General features: G+C 37.6%; 1 protein-coding gene across 1 annotated transcript in view; it reads left to right on the top strand.

The window, feature by feature from the left end:
• BANK1 (B cell scaffold protein with ankyrin repeats 1) overlaps positions 1-18,194 on the top strand; it is a 325,822-nt gene that overhangs the window by 189,817 nt on the left and 117,811 nt on the right. The window contains exons 8-9 of the mRNA XM_089680587.1: positions 10,666-10,756; positions 13,231-13,482. Coding sequence (XP_089536713.1) covers positions 10,666-10,756; positions 13,231-13,482 — 343 coding nt within the window. The remainder of the gene's footprint in view (positions 1-10,665; positions 10,757-13,230; positions 13,483-18,194) is intronic.

The raw sequence follows: 18,194 nt of genomic DNA, 5'->3' as shown, positions 1-18,194 counted from the left end.
ATATATATGACAAAAATTAACCAACAAAAACGTGACTTTAAAAAGTGCATTCTATCCATCCATAAAATCCATACACTAAAGTTACAGTTATTGCAGAGTATAAATCTACTGTGTGGGGACATACACTTACTAAGATGGCCACCAGTCCCAGAAGCGGTGGTGTGATGTCAGCACATAGATCCTACCAATGCGTTTCGTGTACAGGCATGTCTTCAGGTAATACTAAAGTGCTGACTTATCCTTTAAATAGTCGGCTAAACAAGCTGCTCACTGTGTTTGATGCTGGCACAATTTTCCTGGAGTCCAAATAGAAAACAAACTACAATGGACATATTTTGTAAGTCCTAATGCAATATGTCACTATAGCTAGACCTATACTCAACAGGAAATGCATAATCACCATTTTCCTGGAGTCCATACGGAAGACAAAAATGTAGCTGCCATGTTTCCTTAGTCTAAACGTCATATAGAACTATAGCTAAACGTATACTCAGCTGAGGTTATAGGCGCCATCCTTTTGAAGTCCTTCACTTTGCTTTATCATTATGAAGGGATCGGCAGCCTTTTTTCTATAGTGCAAAAATTTGCAAAGAATCATAATAATCCTATTCACAATAGTAGGGTGAAAAAATACTTTATTACAGGACATGGAATTCCCAGGCAATCTCTCAACTAAGTACTAACTGGGCCCGACCCTGCTTACCTTTCAAAGTCATACAAGATTGGGTACATTCAGGGTGATGTGGCTGTACTGAAACTATATTTAACAGGCTATTTACTATCTCAGAATCCAATCTGCTTTATCCATAATATAAGTATGCAATATTTATCACAATTTATTAAAAACATATGTATATACAGTAAAACTTAAAATAAAGGTAAAATTAGAATAAAAACACAGAGAAAATTAATAAAACCAAAGTAAATTTATTCTAATAATAAACGGAGGACCTCCCAAAATCATTAACTATTATATTTGCAACAATTTATGTCAATATTGAGATTCAAACCCTGTGGCATTGGAGTTTGCATATGATAGATCCAACGAGTTTCTAATCTAGAGATCTCACGTGTTTTGTTACCCCCTCGCTAGTGTGGGTTAATTTTGTTGATACCAATAAACTTAATTCCTGTGGAGCCTTTATGATGGTAGTTTCTAAAATGGGTTGACAAGTTATGACCCAGGAAACCCTTCCTACATGTTCCCGTAACCTGTCCTTCAACATTCTTGTTCTGCCAAGCTAATATATTGTTTATTGCATGGACATTCTTATAAATAGACTACATGTCTAGAATTACAGGTGATAAAAGAATCAATCTCATAATGTTTACCTGTACTCATAGACTTAAAAGAAGTACATTTTCTCCTTCTGTTATTACTGAATTTGCACATTATACAATTATTATTACAAGGATAAAAACCTTTTAATTCTTTAAAAAATGTAATCTTAGTTGAGGGATTCACAACATTTGGGGCAAATGTATCCCTCAAGTTGGGGGCACTACAAAATACCAATCTCGGCCATTCTGGAAGAATAGGGTTCAAGACAGGATCTGTCTTTAAGATACTCTAATGTTTATTGATAATTTTTTTCACTTGGGTGTGCTGGACGGAAAAAATAGTAATAAATGGACATATGGCATTCAATCCATTATCAATATTCTCTCCAGTTTCTAATGAGGTAGATTGATCAAATTCCCTAACTTGTATTACTTTATCAAGAGGACCCTCATCATATCCCCATTCAATAAATCTAGTTTTAAGGACTGAGGACCGCACCCTATACTCCTCTAGAGTATCAACGTTATGGCACATTCTGAAACATTGCCCTTTGGGTATATTATTCAACCACAGTGGTGGCAGCTGTCTTTTGAAATAAAACTATTTTTATCTATTGGTTTAAAAAAAGTTTTAGTGGGATTAGTGTCTCCTCTTACCATCAGAGTGAGATCTAATAAATTGATCTCCCCCTACTATAAACATATTAACTTAATGTTTCTATTACTATTATTGTTAAAAAAGGTCATAAATATCTCAAGACTAGTGACATAACCCATCCAAAGAAACATCACTTCATCTATATAGCACTGCTAAAAAGTCAATTCAGTCCACTGAATTTATTTTACAACTACTTGATTTTGCAATGTCACACAACTACTTTTGTACAGTAGGTGCTTTTACTTACAAACTAGATATGTTGCGTTGGGGCCTAAATTTGCCCCCAGCCTAGTCACCTTATTTACGGCTAAGTGGGAGGATGAGGTGAGTCTGTACTGAATTGACTTTTTAGCTGCGCTATATAGGTGATGTGCTGTTTCCTTGGTGGGGTGAGTCTAGAGAGATGTTTGGCCTTATTGAATAATAATAATAATATAAGTATTAAATTAAGATATGTTTATAATAAGACTGAAATCCAGTTCTTTCCAAAAGACAGCTGCCACCACCCTATGAGGTTGAATAATATATCCAAGGGTCAAGTTTTGAGAATGCACCATAACTATGATACTCTAGAGGAGTATTCAGTGCAGTCCTCAGTTCTTAAAACTAGGTTTATGGAAAGGGGATATGATGAGGATCCTCTTGATAAAGTGATACAGAAGGTTAGGGAATTGAATCAATCTACCTTATTAGAAACTGGAGGGAATAATGATAATGCATCAATGTGGGTTTATGGTAATCTGGAAGCCCCTCTAAAAATCAGGGGAGTACCCAGATACTACCATGTCCTCCACATGAATGAAAACAAAAAATTGAAATAGTAAATAACCACACATACTTTTTGACAATTCCTTTAATAAAAACAGTAAAACCTTAAAAAATGTCCCACAGTGCAAAATCATTATCAATCATGTCATCCAGTGATGCAAATCCTTATTGATCATGATGAAAGCTCCGTGAATGACAGATCCTAGTACCCACCACAGAATGTAAACAAAGGGTGGGCTCTCCTGGGTGAAGTCTGTGACCAAATATGGTCTTGTCCATATTCGGTAATGGGATTGAAAGCCAGTGTTCAACAGAGTGCAATATGTGCACATTCAGATCTTCAGGCATGACTAAGTACTTGATAATCCTGACACCTTGGGATGCAGTTTTTGGTCCAATTTTGTAGCTGTTTGTAACCAAATAAACATTTAGTTATGCTGCTCCTCAGCCAACCATCTGGAGATCAACTGGCAATCAGAAAGGACTTATCATGCCCTAGAAAACCTTTTTGCTTTCAGCTATATGATGATCAGGCAAAATGGTGTGATCTACAACTATAGGCCAAATTCTTATTTAACAAATGCCCTAATGTTTCTACTGGGTACTCTCTATTTTTGTGTATCTGGTCTCCATCCCCATGTGTGCTTATTTTATCTCCTTTCTTCACAGTATGAATTCAGGGACACACACCCGCACATATGACAAATTGGGAGCAGCGGCTGTGTCTGTGCAGCTGATGCATTTCAATTGACATGAATGCAGCTGCCTGCACGCCAATGCATGAAAAACCTGTGCATCCCTTTCAGGCAAAACATGGCTCTCGCAAGGTGAATTCTCAGGTACACCCGTGTGAACTAGGGTTGCCACCTCATCCCTTTAAACCCGAACACATATTAATTACCCACGCCCGACTGCAGGACTTCTCCAGGACTTCCACCATCCTCTGGAACTCACTACCCCAATCCATCAGACTGTCACCTACCCTCCTCACCTTTAGGCGCACCGTGAAAACCCATCTCTTCAGGGAAGCCTACCCCGCCCTCACCTAACAGCCGATCTCCTCCACTCCTCCTACCACTCCATCCCCCACAGCCACTTCCTCCTGTACCACTATCCCCTCCCTCCTAGATTGTAAGCTCAAAAGAGCAGGGCCCTCAAACCCCTCGTGTATTGTTTTGTTACTGTATTGTCTCATGTACTGTCCCCCACTATAATGTACAGCGCTGAGCAAACCTTTCTGGTGCTATATAAATACTGTATAATAATAATAATAATTACACAGGTTCTGTAGCTAATTTAATACAGAAAAGGCACTAAATGAGTTTAATTACCATCTTAATCAGCCATAGAACCTGTGTAATTAATATGTGTTCGGGTTTAAAGCCATGAGGTGGCAACCCTAATGTGAACTAGGCCTAAAACACAAATTTCTGTTTACTATGAATGCCCAGTCATGTGCAGATGGAGTAAGTGAACTGGAATTTGCTTTTTACGTGATCTGGATAACTGATAAATTCTGTGACGATTCTCAACCATCTTAGCAAATTAGCCTCCTTGTCTTCTATCTAAACTTTTCATCTCATCATTGTAATGTGGGTCACTGAAGGAACTGGCTGACTATGTAGCCTAGATTCTACAGACTTCACGTTTACAGCCTAATTGAAATTTACAATGAATTCTAGAGCAGTAACATTTGTCAATATAATTTTCTTAATTATTCTCCTAATATTTAAAGTTCTGGGTCTGCACCACAATTTTCTCTATATTAATTATCTAAAAAAAATCATAGGAGACACAGCTTTATACATGACTTCCACATTCTCTATAATGTCAAACGTATGTACGCGTTCTTGATTATTATAGATAAAATGTTACATAAAAGCTGGAGAATCCATTTAAATTCTATTTTCAATGATCAAGACACACAGCTACTGCAGAATAATGCAGTGTTCAAGGCTGCAGCAGTTTACTGTTTCACTCCAAACCATCTATAAATCAAGCTCGCAAAAGCTTTCATGAGCACACTAATTTAATCAGTTGGTAGATGGGAATGTGTTGTGTTAAAATGAAGAAGGGATTGAGCCATTTGAGGACACTTGATAAGCACTACCTTTGCCTCTAGCTACAGTACAGCAGCTGTTTCACTCAGCAAAGAAAATGTATGCAATTTAATTGTATATACCTACAGCAATACTATCTGTGTACTATGCAGATCTTTAGCTATGCAAATCTCCTGTATATAAAAATTAAGGCAAATGGTTTAGCAATTTTTTTTTATCAATAAAGCAGACCCACTATGATTCTGTTTTGAAAGAGGAATGTATATATTTAGTTTCTTTTTATATATGTTTTGAGCATAGGATTTCCGTATTAACTACAGAAAATGTTTTGGCTGGAAGAAACACCATGTTGATTGCTGCAGCCTTTCCATATACTTTTTAATTTTAATTACAATATTAGTTCAATTGTTTATAGTGGTTTTTTAAATATATATGTAACCTGTAACATATTATGTTAAACATCAGCCAGCTGTATGGCTAGTAGCTGTATGAATAATGTCAAGAAGGGTGCTATACAAGGAATACCTTGAAGAGGGTGATAAAATGCACTAGGTGCATTCAGAACAGCCTTCATACTTTGTGGCATAGATTCAACAAGGTGTTGGAAACATTCCCCAGAGATTTTGGACCATATAGACATGTTACTGTTGCCTTTCTATAATCTTAAACCAGTCTGCCCATTCTCCTTTGACCTCTGACATCAACATGGCATTTTCCTCCACACAACTGCCGTTCACTGGATATTTTCTCTTTTTCGGACCAATCCCTGTAAACCCTAGAGATGTTTGTGTTTGAAAATCCCAGTAAATTATCAATTTTTGAAATACTCCGACCAGCCCATCTGGTACCAACAAACATGCCATGTTCAAAGTCACTTAAATGAAATACAAACAGCATGGCTGGTGTTCTCCCAGCCCTAAGTCTAAATCATCAATATTTCCATCTACCTCTGGTGTGGGATAGGCAGGAGACCTATAAATGTCTGTCTATCCCTGATGGTGGTGGTGGAGGGGGATGGAGGATAGGGAGCTAATCCAGTACAGATAGCGTGGCCAGCAGTGTCCCAGTTTTATGTCTAGAGCAGGGCTTAAAATTTCAAGTCCTGAGCTACTAGCCAGGCCTTAAGAGTTACTCGCCACCAACAAACACACACAAACAGAGACACCTGTACACACACACAGACATGTACATACGCACACTCACATACACACACAGAAACATGTACACACACACACACACACACACAGAGACACATGTACACACACACACACACACACACACACATACAGACACATGTATACACACACAGGCACATACAGACACACATACACACAGATACATGTACATACACAGAAATACACATGCACAGACACATGTACATACACACAGACACATGTATATACATACACAGACACATGTAAACACATACACACACACACACACACAGATGTACATGTACATGCACACACACACACAGACACATGTACACGCACACATACATGTACATACACTCAGACACATGTACATATACACAGACACATGTACATGCATACACAGACACACACATGTACACACGCACGCACGCTGTTAAGTGCTCTCTCCTCTCCCCTGAAGCCACCACTGGCTGACATAGAGGATCATGTGACCAGAGTGAGCTGAAATTACGTAGGCACACACACTCACACACACACACAGCCCTATAAAAAGTTGCAGTACTTCGTTGTTCACTCACAGAGCCAGGTACTGCACTCTAGGGGGAGGCAGAGAGCACAGCACACACTCCTTCCTTTGCTTTCACTGTGCTCAGCTATTGAGCAGTCTGACGGCTCCCAGTGCCAATGACAGATCCAGCCTGAGCTCCGAGCCTGCTCAGCAAGATGGCATTGGGGGACACACTCGCCCCCACAATAATTTCCACTCACCATTGGCGAGCAGGCGAGTGGAAATTTCAAGGCCTGGTCTAGAGTATTGGTGCATCTTCCTCCCTCAGGTCAGTGTTGAGAAGGGAACCCAATACAGACAGCATGGTCAGCAGTGTCCTAGTCTTATGCCTACACTATCAGCGTCTTTGACTACCTAAAGTGGGGAATAGGGAGGGAACACAACACAGACAGAATGGTCAGTGTCGTCTTAGCCCTAGGTCTACACCAACAATGCCTCTTCTTACTTAGGATGAGGGATGGGAAGGGAACCCAATGCAGACAGCATGGCCAGCGATGTCCTGGCCCTATGTTTAAACTATCAGTGTCTCTGCCTGCCTCTAGTTAGCAATGGGCAGGGAATCCAACACAGAACCCAACTCTCTAGGAGTTGGGGGAATGACAATTCAGGAAAGGTGGGTGAAGAGGATCAACAGTGGAGTGCATGCTGGAAACCAGGGGATACACTGGTGTAACCTGTACCATGTATAAACATGTATAATACATCAGTGGTTCACATAGTGAACTCTGTTTAGAGTAATTCACCCTGAGGTCATCACAGAGGACAAGGGGGCACTCTTTATGTCTGGAGGAAAAGAAATGTAATATCCAAACACGGAAAGGTTCTTCACAGTAAGAGCTGTGAAAATGTGGAATAGACTCCCTCAAGAGTTGGTTCTGGCCAGCTCAGTGGATTGCTTTAAAAAAGTCCTGGATTCTTTCTTAGATACACAGAATATAACTGGTTACTATCATTTATAGGTAAAGTTGATCCAGGGAATATCCGATTGCCTCTCGGGGGATCAGGAAGGAATTTTTTTCCCTGCAGGAGGAAATTGGATCATGCATTGCTGGGATTTTTTGCCTTCCTCTGGATCAACTGTGGGTATAGGATTATAACTTTTTTTCTTTTAATGGTTGAACTGTATGGACGTTTGTATTTTTTCAGCCAAACTAACTATGTAACTATGTGTGCTTGCAGCTGACAAATTCTTGTGGTGCAAACTATTTTATTCAAATACCCAGAAGAGGTCTATACTGTAGGCTTACATGAAAGATCAGTTTGCGTTTTTATCACTATGGTGATTTCCAAAGATTTTAGCTGCCTTTTTCATTATCTTGTTACAGCCTGTTCCTCATTGCTCCTACTCTTGGCCATGATCTGTTTCACATTAAAAGAATTGCCTGTTGGGGATGCCACCAACATTCCTATAAACATGGCACAGTACAAAGCGTGCACTTGGGCTGATTTATTAAGGCCTCATGCACAAGGATGGATGAATTTATGCTCCAAATATCCTGGATCTTTTCTGCCAGAACTTGGCAGAAAAAATGCCTCTAATGTCACATATGTAACGTGTTTATGCATGTGTAGTATTGAGCATAACTGCATTCTACTTGCCAGAATATCAATTTATTCGGACCATTGGAATAAGCTTAGGTTCATATGCATGCGATTATGTGCATTTATGCTTGTACATATATAATTATGCTCATATTATACTCCCCAAACACAACTTTATTTTATGCCTCAAAATGCTGCTCTTAAAATACTGATGTGCATGGCTACATAGGTTTATTTACTTATTATATGTACTTGTATAGCGCTAGCAATTTATGCAGCACTTGATATATATATATTTATTGTACATTCACATCCTCCCTGCCCTCAAGGAGCTGACAATCTAAGGTCCCTAACTAACATTCAATCATATTCTAGGGCCAATTAACCTTCATGCATGTCTTTGGAGTCTGGATGGAAAGTGGAGTACCCAGAGGAAGCCACAGGGCAAGCACAGGGAGAACATGAAAAGTCCAGGCAGCTAGTGCTGTGGTTGGGATTCAAACCAATGACCCTAGTGCTGCCAGGTGGAAGTGGAAATCACCTAGATGCCATAGTTAACATAGAACTGCATTTAGAAGCATGAAAAGGCGGCATTTTTCATCCCCATGTGCATGAGGAGTAAAGGAGCTGAGAATCACCACACAATACATTTTGTGAATATTCATTTCAATTGTTCAGATATGTGCCGATAAAATAAGTAAACAGGGATTTGCTTTTCACATGGTTGCATAATTGAAGTAGATATTCACATACTTCATTCTGTGAAGATTCTTAAAGCGGACCTGCACTGCCTCTGATCACCAGAAGCCAAAACGCTATTTATTCATTTTTAATTTTCAAAGCAAACTCCCCATCCATTAATGTCTACTTACTTTATTTTGCTGAGAAATCTATTTGAGAAACACCTAGCATGTATGGCCATCTTGAGTAAAAGCAGATGATTCAATCAGCATTTATTTACTGAAATCCATCTGCCCTTAGCCCAGTCATGCAGCCAGGAGAGTGTGCTTAGCTAAGAAAACTCCTCCTCCCTTACTGAAGACTTCTGGAATGTATGACATCATTTGCCTAGGCCTAATTAATCTAATTATTTAAAATGTTTTCACAGTAATAAAAAACAGTAAAACAAAGATAAATAAAAATTTAAAGTGGCAATACACATTATTATTATTACATTATTCTTCAGGCATTATACTGTATAGCAGTTTTAGCAGAACTTTCCCAAATAAACTAAATAAACTAAACTACTCTAAAAACACCCACAAAAATGCATTCTCTAAATAAAGAACAGGGGTTTTATTTTATTTTCAAACCTATTTGGCCAAAGCAGCTCAGTATGCGAAATTAAGAGTTTCTGCTTTAGAAAAAATTTGCCAAGTGTGATTGGTAATTTTTTACCAAAATCACTCTGTTTATCCCTAGTATCAAGCCAAATGGCTCTAAAGCAGGATCCATTAAGGCTAATTTACTAAAGTAGTTAAAGCAGAATTGAATTCTCTCATTCAACATTGATTGTTTGAATTTTAATGCACAAAATCACAATATATTGCCCAATTGTTTGATAAAATATAAAAGATGATGTTACGCTGAGTAAATAGATACCAAACATGACATACTTTAAAATTGCGCATGCCCATGCAATGGCAACAAAGTACATACATTTTTATTATCAATAGGTGATGCTTTAAAGAACTGCTCAAAATGTGTGTGTTTATTTACTATTTTCTTTTTTTGTGTGAATAAGTAGGGGTGCCATGTACCCCTTACTCATTCAAGTAGGGAGTAGGTATCTGGGGGCCCCCTTATTTTAAAGGGGCTTCCGGATTCTAATAAGCCCTCCACCCACAGCCCACTTCAACCACCGAGGTGGGGTTGTGGAGAATGAACCCTTGTCTTCATCAACATAGGGACAAGGTGCTTTGTCAGGGGGTCTTTGTGTGGTTCGGAGAGGAAGGGGGAAAATGCTTGTGTGATAAGATAGATAAGTCTGGTATGGAATTTGAGGGTGCTTTTTTCTTTTTTTTTTTGCATGGGGTTCTCCCTTAAAATCCATACCAGTCTCAAAGGGTTTGGCATGAAATTTGAGGACCCCACACTGTTTTTGTTTTTTTTGTTATGGGTCTCCCCACCTCAATGCTTGCATGAATGTTGAAGCGTTCACAAAGAAATTATTTTATAAATAGATTCATTATTGTTTACCTACACTTGAGTTAAAACCAAGGGAAAATTTCAACCCAACCTGTTTACAAAGATATCACTGACCAAAGTTTCCAAAGGACCAAAAGACTGAGCAAACACTAGTATGGTATCATTGATGGTATCATGGTGGTCATGACATGGAACATTTTCATTCCAGCAATTGCTTGATCTACAATGTAAAGTTTCCATGCATAAAATATGATGATTAGCAGCCTGAATATAAAAAGCAAACAAAAGATCAATTCAAATGATATTTTAGTACATTTATTATAATTGTGCCTTGTCATTTTAAAAATTAATTTTGAAATGCTTTATGGACATTCAGATTAGTGAATGAATAATGACCTCCTGCTTTTGTGCTTGCATTTACAAGGAGTCTATCTTTTAAATACTTTATTTCTGCTGGTGACATTTATGTTCCCTGCTATTTTCTAGACTAAAGTGAAAGCTAATCACACAGATATAGCCAGAGAAGTAGAGGAGTCAGAACTTGAAGATGTTTACGTAGACATGGTCAAAGGTGCAGGTAAATCGCATTCCTTTTCTTTTTACTATTTGTCTGCTTGCTTTACTTTTAAAAAAAAAAAAAACTTTCATTTTCATGCCTTTCCATCATAGTTCTTAAATCTTGGCAGTGCCTCTACAGGTTATTGATAGCTTCACTGTGTTAGGAAAATGTCAATCTTAAAAGATGGTAAGGAAATGTTAGCTGCAATATTGTAAATTTGACAGCTTTTAAATAGCTTCCGCGTGTCACATCCACATTTTTGCTGTTGCATAACCTAGAACAGAATTATTTAAAAAAAAATCCATAAAATATCTATGCTTTTTGTAGTATTTTGATATGCTCATAAATATGATTGTGGACTAGCTTATTTTTTTCACAATAAGCTCTGGTTCATACTACATTTGCTCTGGCACGTCAGCCCATTCATTCGAATGGGCTGCCATTCATGTGTTTTCCTAAAACAAAAAAAACTATATGTATCTTTTTAAAAACACAGCTGGAGGGAAGCTTCTTTGGTCTTTTTGACCATGCCAGTTCCCTGTGATTCCTACAAATGCGCTGCAAGCTGAGATGTGTGGGGGTGCCATTCAGAATGAATGGCAGCCCTTCGCATCTCATAAGGGCAACCTGATGTAGCTGCTGGTGGTTGCAGATTCATCATCCACTTTAAGATTAGGCCTTCCTCTGACACTTTTTGTTTACAAGTAAAAATCAGTATTTTTATTAAAAAATGATTTAGAACCCCCAAACATGATATATATATATTTTTTAGCAAAGGCCCTAGAGAATAACATGGAGTGTTTTGCTATTTTTTATGTCACACGGTATTTTCTCTGCAGTTTTTCGAGCACAATTTTTTTGGAATATATAAACTTTAAGGAATGTTAATGCACACAAACACAATACAATACCCAAATTTTTGGTAAAATATAAAATATGGTGTTTCACAGAGTAAATAGATACCAAATATGTCAGGCTTTAAAATTGTGCACGCCTATGGAATGGTGCCAAACTACAGTATTTAGAAAAAATCATCATAGGCGACGCTTTATAAGATTTTACAGGTTATCAGTTTAGAGTTACAGAGGAAATCTGGTGCTAGAATTATTGTTCTTGCTGTGACGTTCACAGCAATACCCCACATGTGTGGTACAATCGCCGTTTACGTATGCGTATGAGACCAATGCTGCATTTGCATTTGCATGCAAGCAAGGGGGGATGGGGTGCTTTAAAAAAATTTTTACTATTATTTATTTTCCTCTTGCTATGGGGGCACATGAGTAGGCTTACTCTGGATCCGTGCTCTGTGTGCACTTGGCCCCGCCCCTACTCTCGGTTCATTGGCACATTGGCTGTGATTAATAGCAGCAGGAGCCACTGGCTCCCACTGCTTTGTGAGCCAATAAGGAGAGAAAGCTACTGCTCTCATGCAGGATTGAGATGGGGTTCAGGTAATTATAAGGGGAGCTGGGGGGGAGCTGCACCCAGAAGGTTTTTTTAACCTGAATGCATAGAATACATTCAGGTAAAATAAACCTTGAGCCTTTAAAACTACTTTAATCCCCAAAGCAAACATTTATTATATTGCAGCTTAAGAATTATTGTATGTGATGGCTGCATTAGTTTTCTTTTTTTAACAGGGTGATCTGGACAGTAAGTCTGTTGTTTTTCAAAAGAACAAGCTATCTTACAGATGTAGCAGTTACAGGGATAAGACAAACCTTTTATCACTACCAGGTGCTTACAATGGTCACCTTTTATTTATCTATTTATGAAAAAACATTTGTCCCAAAAGGAAAAAAATTTGTTACCATAACTGCTTATGATCGGGAATTTGACTTCAGTTTGTTATATATATAAATCTCCTACTGCATCTAACACTCCCACCCCGCCGACTGACAATGCTGCTGTCCAAAGGTGCCCCTGTGCTCGTTCGTCCAGGGTGCTTGCACTCTAATACAGGGGGTGTGTTACTGGACAGATCACCAGGTGAAAACAAATGGAAAAAAAAAAACTAAAAAAAGAAAACCAATTCAACCACCACATCTAATGATTGGTAAGTTGCAATTAATTAAATTTGGGGTTTTTGGGGGGTTAATACCTCTCTAAATCAGAATAAGATCTGGGTCCCACAATACCATGGTCCATCTCTTCTTCCACTGGGTGCATAATAAAATACATACTGTAGAAATAGAAATCTGGAATCAATGTTAGAGTAAAACAGCTAATATTCTGCTTTAGGCAATAAGGAAGACCCTTATTTTGCTCTAAGTACAAGGTTGGCTATCATGTTATGATGAGACTACTATACAACCAACTGGATAGTGTTTCTTAATATCCTGTAGGAACAATTTACCAGGAAAGTCTCATAGACCTTTAGTTATTCAAAGTTTTACAAGCAACATTGCTAGGCAATTTTTGTAGCTTCCTTATGTAGTTCTGTTACAATTTTCTTTCCACATGGTTCATGATCTATTCCATACCCATTAAAGATGCAGATCAGCATTCTACTAAAGACTCGTGTGGAAATGGCTATGAAGAGTGTGTCAACAAGGACTATGAAAGTGAACGGGATGCATGGGAGTATCCTGAAGTTAACAGCGAGGAGGAAAATGTTGAGGAGCATCCAGAGTACCTTGTTTCTGGTGAGAGAGCAGAAATAATTGATGAATATTGCTGCTCAATACCAGCTGACAATTCTTCAGGGCCTTGTATAAATGATGAACTTCCTAATGCATTGCAAGGTAAGGAACAAAGTATCCTATCTAAAATGTTAGAGGATTAGACATTTTTTCTAGTAATATGTGTACCTTAATATACATAGAGACTCTTATGCTATTCTTATCTGTGCTTGAAGTATCACTTATATTATAAAAGCCAGTGAAATAATGGTGAGAAGATTGGCATAGCTCCAAATGAACCACTATGGCTCAAAACTGATATGGTCCAGAAATATTTGGACAGAAAAAATGTGAATAAATCACTCAGATGGCATACACCCACGTGTCCTAAAATAATTGAGCTTTGTTATTTCAATGCCATTATTTCTAATTGTTTGGCATAGTACCAGTGGATTGGCTTAAGGCCAACATGGTGCCTATATTTAAAAAGGGATCAACGTCTCTACCAAGTAACTATAGACCGGGTAGTTTCTTTTCTATAGTTGGAAAGATACTGGACAGTTTATTGAAAGATCACATAGAAAAGTTTCTCCTAGAAAAAATATTTTAAGCAATAGACAGCTTGGATTCATAAAAGACAGACATTGTCAAACAAATGTGATTTCTTTTTATAAAAAAGTGAGCAAAAACTTAGATAAAGGAATGGCTGTGGATATATGTGTCATATGCATATACAGTATGTCATACACTTTTGCAAAAAAATGTGTGTCTCCCACACACAGCTAATGTGTAAGTTAAAGTCTACAGGCTTAGAAAATTCAGATTGTAAATGAATAGAAATCTGGCTATAAGATTGTATTCAGAGAGGAGTGATTAATTATTCATACTCCGAATGGTCTAAGGTTATTAGTGGTGACCCCAGGGTTCAGTATTGGGTCCCTTTAGTTGGGCAACTAGGTTTAATGTTGGTAAATGTAAAGTCATGCACTTGTGGGCTAAATACATGCATGCATCATAAATACTAGGAGTATAACTGGGACAATCAATGGTGGAGAAGAATCTGGGTCTATTGGCAGATTATAGACTTATATAATAATAGCACACAATGTCAAGTTGCACTTTCTAAAGTAAGAAAAATACATCCTTGTATTAAAAGAGCTATAGAACTAGATGGACTAGTGTCTTTTTTCTTCTAGACTAACTATGTAACTATGAAACAAATCAGTGAACTGCTAATACTATCTAGCGAATGCAGCAGTACTAAAGACAGAAAGTTCACTCAGGTTACCTTTATTTGAATGTACTCTGCAATACACTCTTACCACAATTCACAAAATTCCTAACATGTTCTGTAGAAGGGTCTACTTCTTGAACTTTTCTTTTTTGACTCACCACTGATCAGATTCAAACCTCTGGTAAATGAGAATCTGATTGTTGTCTGTGAGAAACCTTAGCACCGATACTTTAATGTGTAGGGCTTTGATTATGTGAGAAAAGTCATGGAGCCTGCATTAAGCATGTTTGTAAATACCTCTCTTGTATTCCAAAATGGCTAAGTAAAAGAAATGCCCATATAACTGTAAACAGGGAGTGGTGTGGACTGGGCCCTATGCCTATGCTGAAAACCTAAACAAGTAGGCTGTGTTCTCACCACTAGTTTCTTCCTTGTTTATGAAAGCGTCTAGGAGATTAACATGCTTTACAACTTCTATTCTGTCACCATCAAGCTCACAGTTGTCACTTTCTGTTTTCATGATCTTTGTCTTGTTTATATTCAGTTGAGTGTTATGACTTTCAGCTTTAAATTTTCTTAGTAGATACAGCATATCTTCTTTGTTGCTTGTGATGAGCTTTGTGTCATCTGCATAGAGTGGGTTGTTTATGTTTCGGCCACCAACTTTGATACCAACAGATTCTTCTTTTAGAATTACTTTTTTGAAGGTGGCTTCACCATGTACAGGTTGAACAGGTAAGGTGATAAGATACATCCCTTCCTGACTCCATGTTTTATCAGAAACCAGTGTTGCCATATTCAGGTCTCACTGCAGCTTCTTGATTTTTGTAGAGGCTCTTTATTAACTGTGTTATATGTTCAGGGAGTCCTCAAAAATGTATCATGAACCACACAATCAAACGCTTTGCTGTAGTCAGTGAAGCAAAAGTGTACAGTCTTTGGGTATTCTTTGCTCTTCTCTAATATCCCTCTAATATTGGCAATAATGTCTCTTGTTCTCTTGCCTTCTCTGAACCCAGCCTGACCTTCAGGTAGTTTTCATTCAATGTATGATTGTACTCTTCTTTGTATTATTTTCAATAATACTTTGCTGGTATGTGGAATTAATTAAGAGTTTACAACAACTTTAATTATCATCATCATCATCATCATCATGATTCAGGTTACAGAAGCTAGTAAAAAGATTAGGCCTAAAGTAACACGGTAAATTGTATCACAAATGCTCCTTAGGGAGTTATTGAAAATTATTTCATCACCAGATATCAGCCAAAGAAGACAAGCAGTTATTAGCATTGTTAACTTCTTTCTAACAGCAATTTAAATGCATATGGGAGCCATTTTCAACACATTAGTAAGCAAGCTAGAAATTTTAGTATCTACAGCATAACTGTCAATCCACATTTGAGGAAGCATTTTTTATAGAGAAAGAGGACATCTAATCTACAATATTTATCATGCTGAATACTATCAGTTATGTACATTCTTCCCTGTGGCTGACTTCTTTGAATTGAGCATGCTAATCTCACAGCAACAGTGACAGGACTAAAGTAAAACTAAGAAGAATTGACAACTGAATCCTGGACTTTACTAGTTGTTTGTAAAGATATTTTTAAAAGATAATTTTATTCTGAAACTTGGATGACTTTTTAATGATTAGAAGAGCCAATACATCACTTCTGCTACATTTATGTGTGGCATTATTTTAAAACCAGAAAGATCCATTGGCTCCCATCGTTACATTTGATTTGTTTTCGACAAAAGCTTACAACTTAATTAACTAAGTTGAAAATCCAATTAGTTTCAATGTTTTCTGTAGGCAAGATAATACAGCATCAATATGGTTCATCATAGTATTGGTGTTACAAGTCATCCTGGTGTTGACGACAATCATTCTTTCGAATTTACCACCTGCAAAATTTTAAAATGAGTTATCTTCAGCTCAAGCGCATACATTTATCCAAAGAACAGTTAGTAATGCTTATTTATTCTTACTATGTAAATAATTTCCTCTTTGTATGATAAACCTAGGAAATCTAGGTGACAAAGCATATTTAAAAATGACGTTATGTAATGAAGCAGTTTTATCCCTTGTAGAAATTATTACACATGCATAGTACTGTAGGCAGGAAAAATGGCACATTTTCAGTGTTAGTAAATGTTGTTTATCCATTAGATCTGACTAATGACTAAAAAAGATTAAATATGTTTTATAACATTTTTAAAGTGGACCTAGCCAACTTTCCATTAGTGTGAGACAATTCAGTTATGAATATCTTAAGAGAGCATACATACTGAAGCTCCCTTTTTGCCTAAGCAAACTTTGCCATCTATTTCAAAGTGTTGTGGGGCGGTGAGACGGCCATTATTTTTTTTTTAATTTAAATATTTATTTATTTTCCATATAATATACACATTTCTTCATTATTTTCATTCAAAAATCATTTTCCAAACCATTAATTACTTTTCTTCCTATGTTTCATTCCCTTTACCTCCCCGGCCCCTGTCTAAAACCCCACCACCCGCCTCAGAGTACCCACCCTCCCCATTAATAAACCCTCCCACTCTGCATAATTCTATTAACTCTTTTCCTAAATAGTATATACAAATACTTCCTCCTCTTTCTCATTACTACTTCGTAGATCTCGCTACAAAATCTTCCCATTTTCTCCACTTCTTATAGAATAGCCCCATCTTGTCTTCTTGCATATAATATAATTTCTCCATCTTACATATCTGATTCGTTCTCTCTACCCAATCCTCCTCCCTCGGCGCCTCTGGTCTATGCCAAAACCTAGGAATCAGACCTTTTGCCGCATTCAGGTAATGCCATACACCAGAGTCCTTATATTTATTTACTGATAAATCTGTACTATGTAGTAGACACACGAGACGGCCATTATATTAGTGGAGATGGAAGCTACCCCTGAGCAGCAATGCCTGTTCCTAAACCCTTATTATTAGTGTAAAGCTATGATCAGAAGCTGGAGTGGGCTGGATATTTACTGTAGCTTAAGATGTACAATTCCTGTGAGACTAAAAGAACAGAAGGTGCTACTTCCGATCAAAAAGTAAATGCTAAAGTTACAGTTTTGTTCTTAATGTATAGTATTCCTATATTAAACTGTACTAACTAATTCCTTTTACACGGCCAACATTTAGATCCAAAATATACCTTCACTTTGAGATGATGCGATAAGGGGGTACAAAATTGAAATTGTAGTACCCAGTGAAGAAAACATCTTTAAATGTGACTGTCTGATGGCCAATGAGCTAAGACATTACCTTGTAACATACTCAGACTTCTGGCTGAGAAGCCCAGGTCTCTTCCAAACAGACCAGACTAACGGCCTAAGACTCTCTGTTCCATCCTTTTTCGCAATCACTGACTTTAACAGCATGGCTGTTGAAACCCAAGCCCTAGTGGATAGGGGTATCTCTGATTTGGTTGTTCCCACCTTATTCAGAGCTAAGAAATCCAATTCCTGCTAGATTTGCCATTGCACATTGAAGTCTTTCTTTGCATGGTGTGAGAACAGAAGCTTCAGCTCTAAGGAATACTCTTTTTCCAGACTGGTCTTGACCAGCATCTGACCTGAGTATC

The sequence above is a fragment of the Staurois parvus genome, unplaced genomic scaffold (assembly GCF_062004578.1).
Source record: "Staurois parvus isolate SC_StPar_1 unplaced genomic scaffold, SC_StPar_1.0 ptg000244l, whole genome shotgun sequence".
In the NCBI taxonomy this organism is placed as follows: Eukaryota; Metazoa; Chordata; class Amphibia; order Anura; family Ranidae; genus Staurois; species Staurois parvus.
The sequence above is the reverse complement of the archived record's forward strand: the minus strand, read 5'-3'. Positions and strand labels throughout refer to the sequence as shown.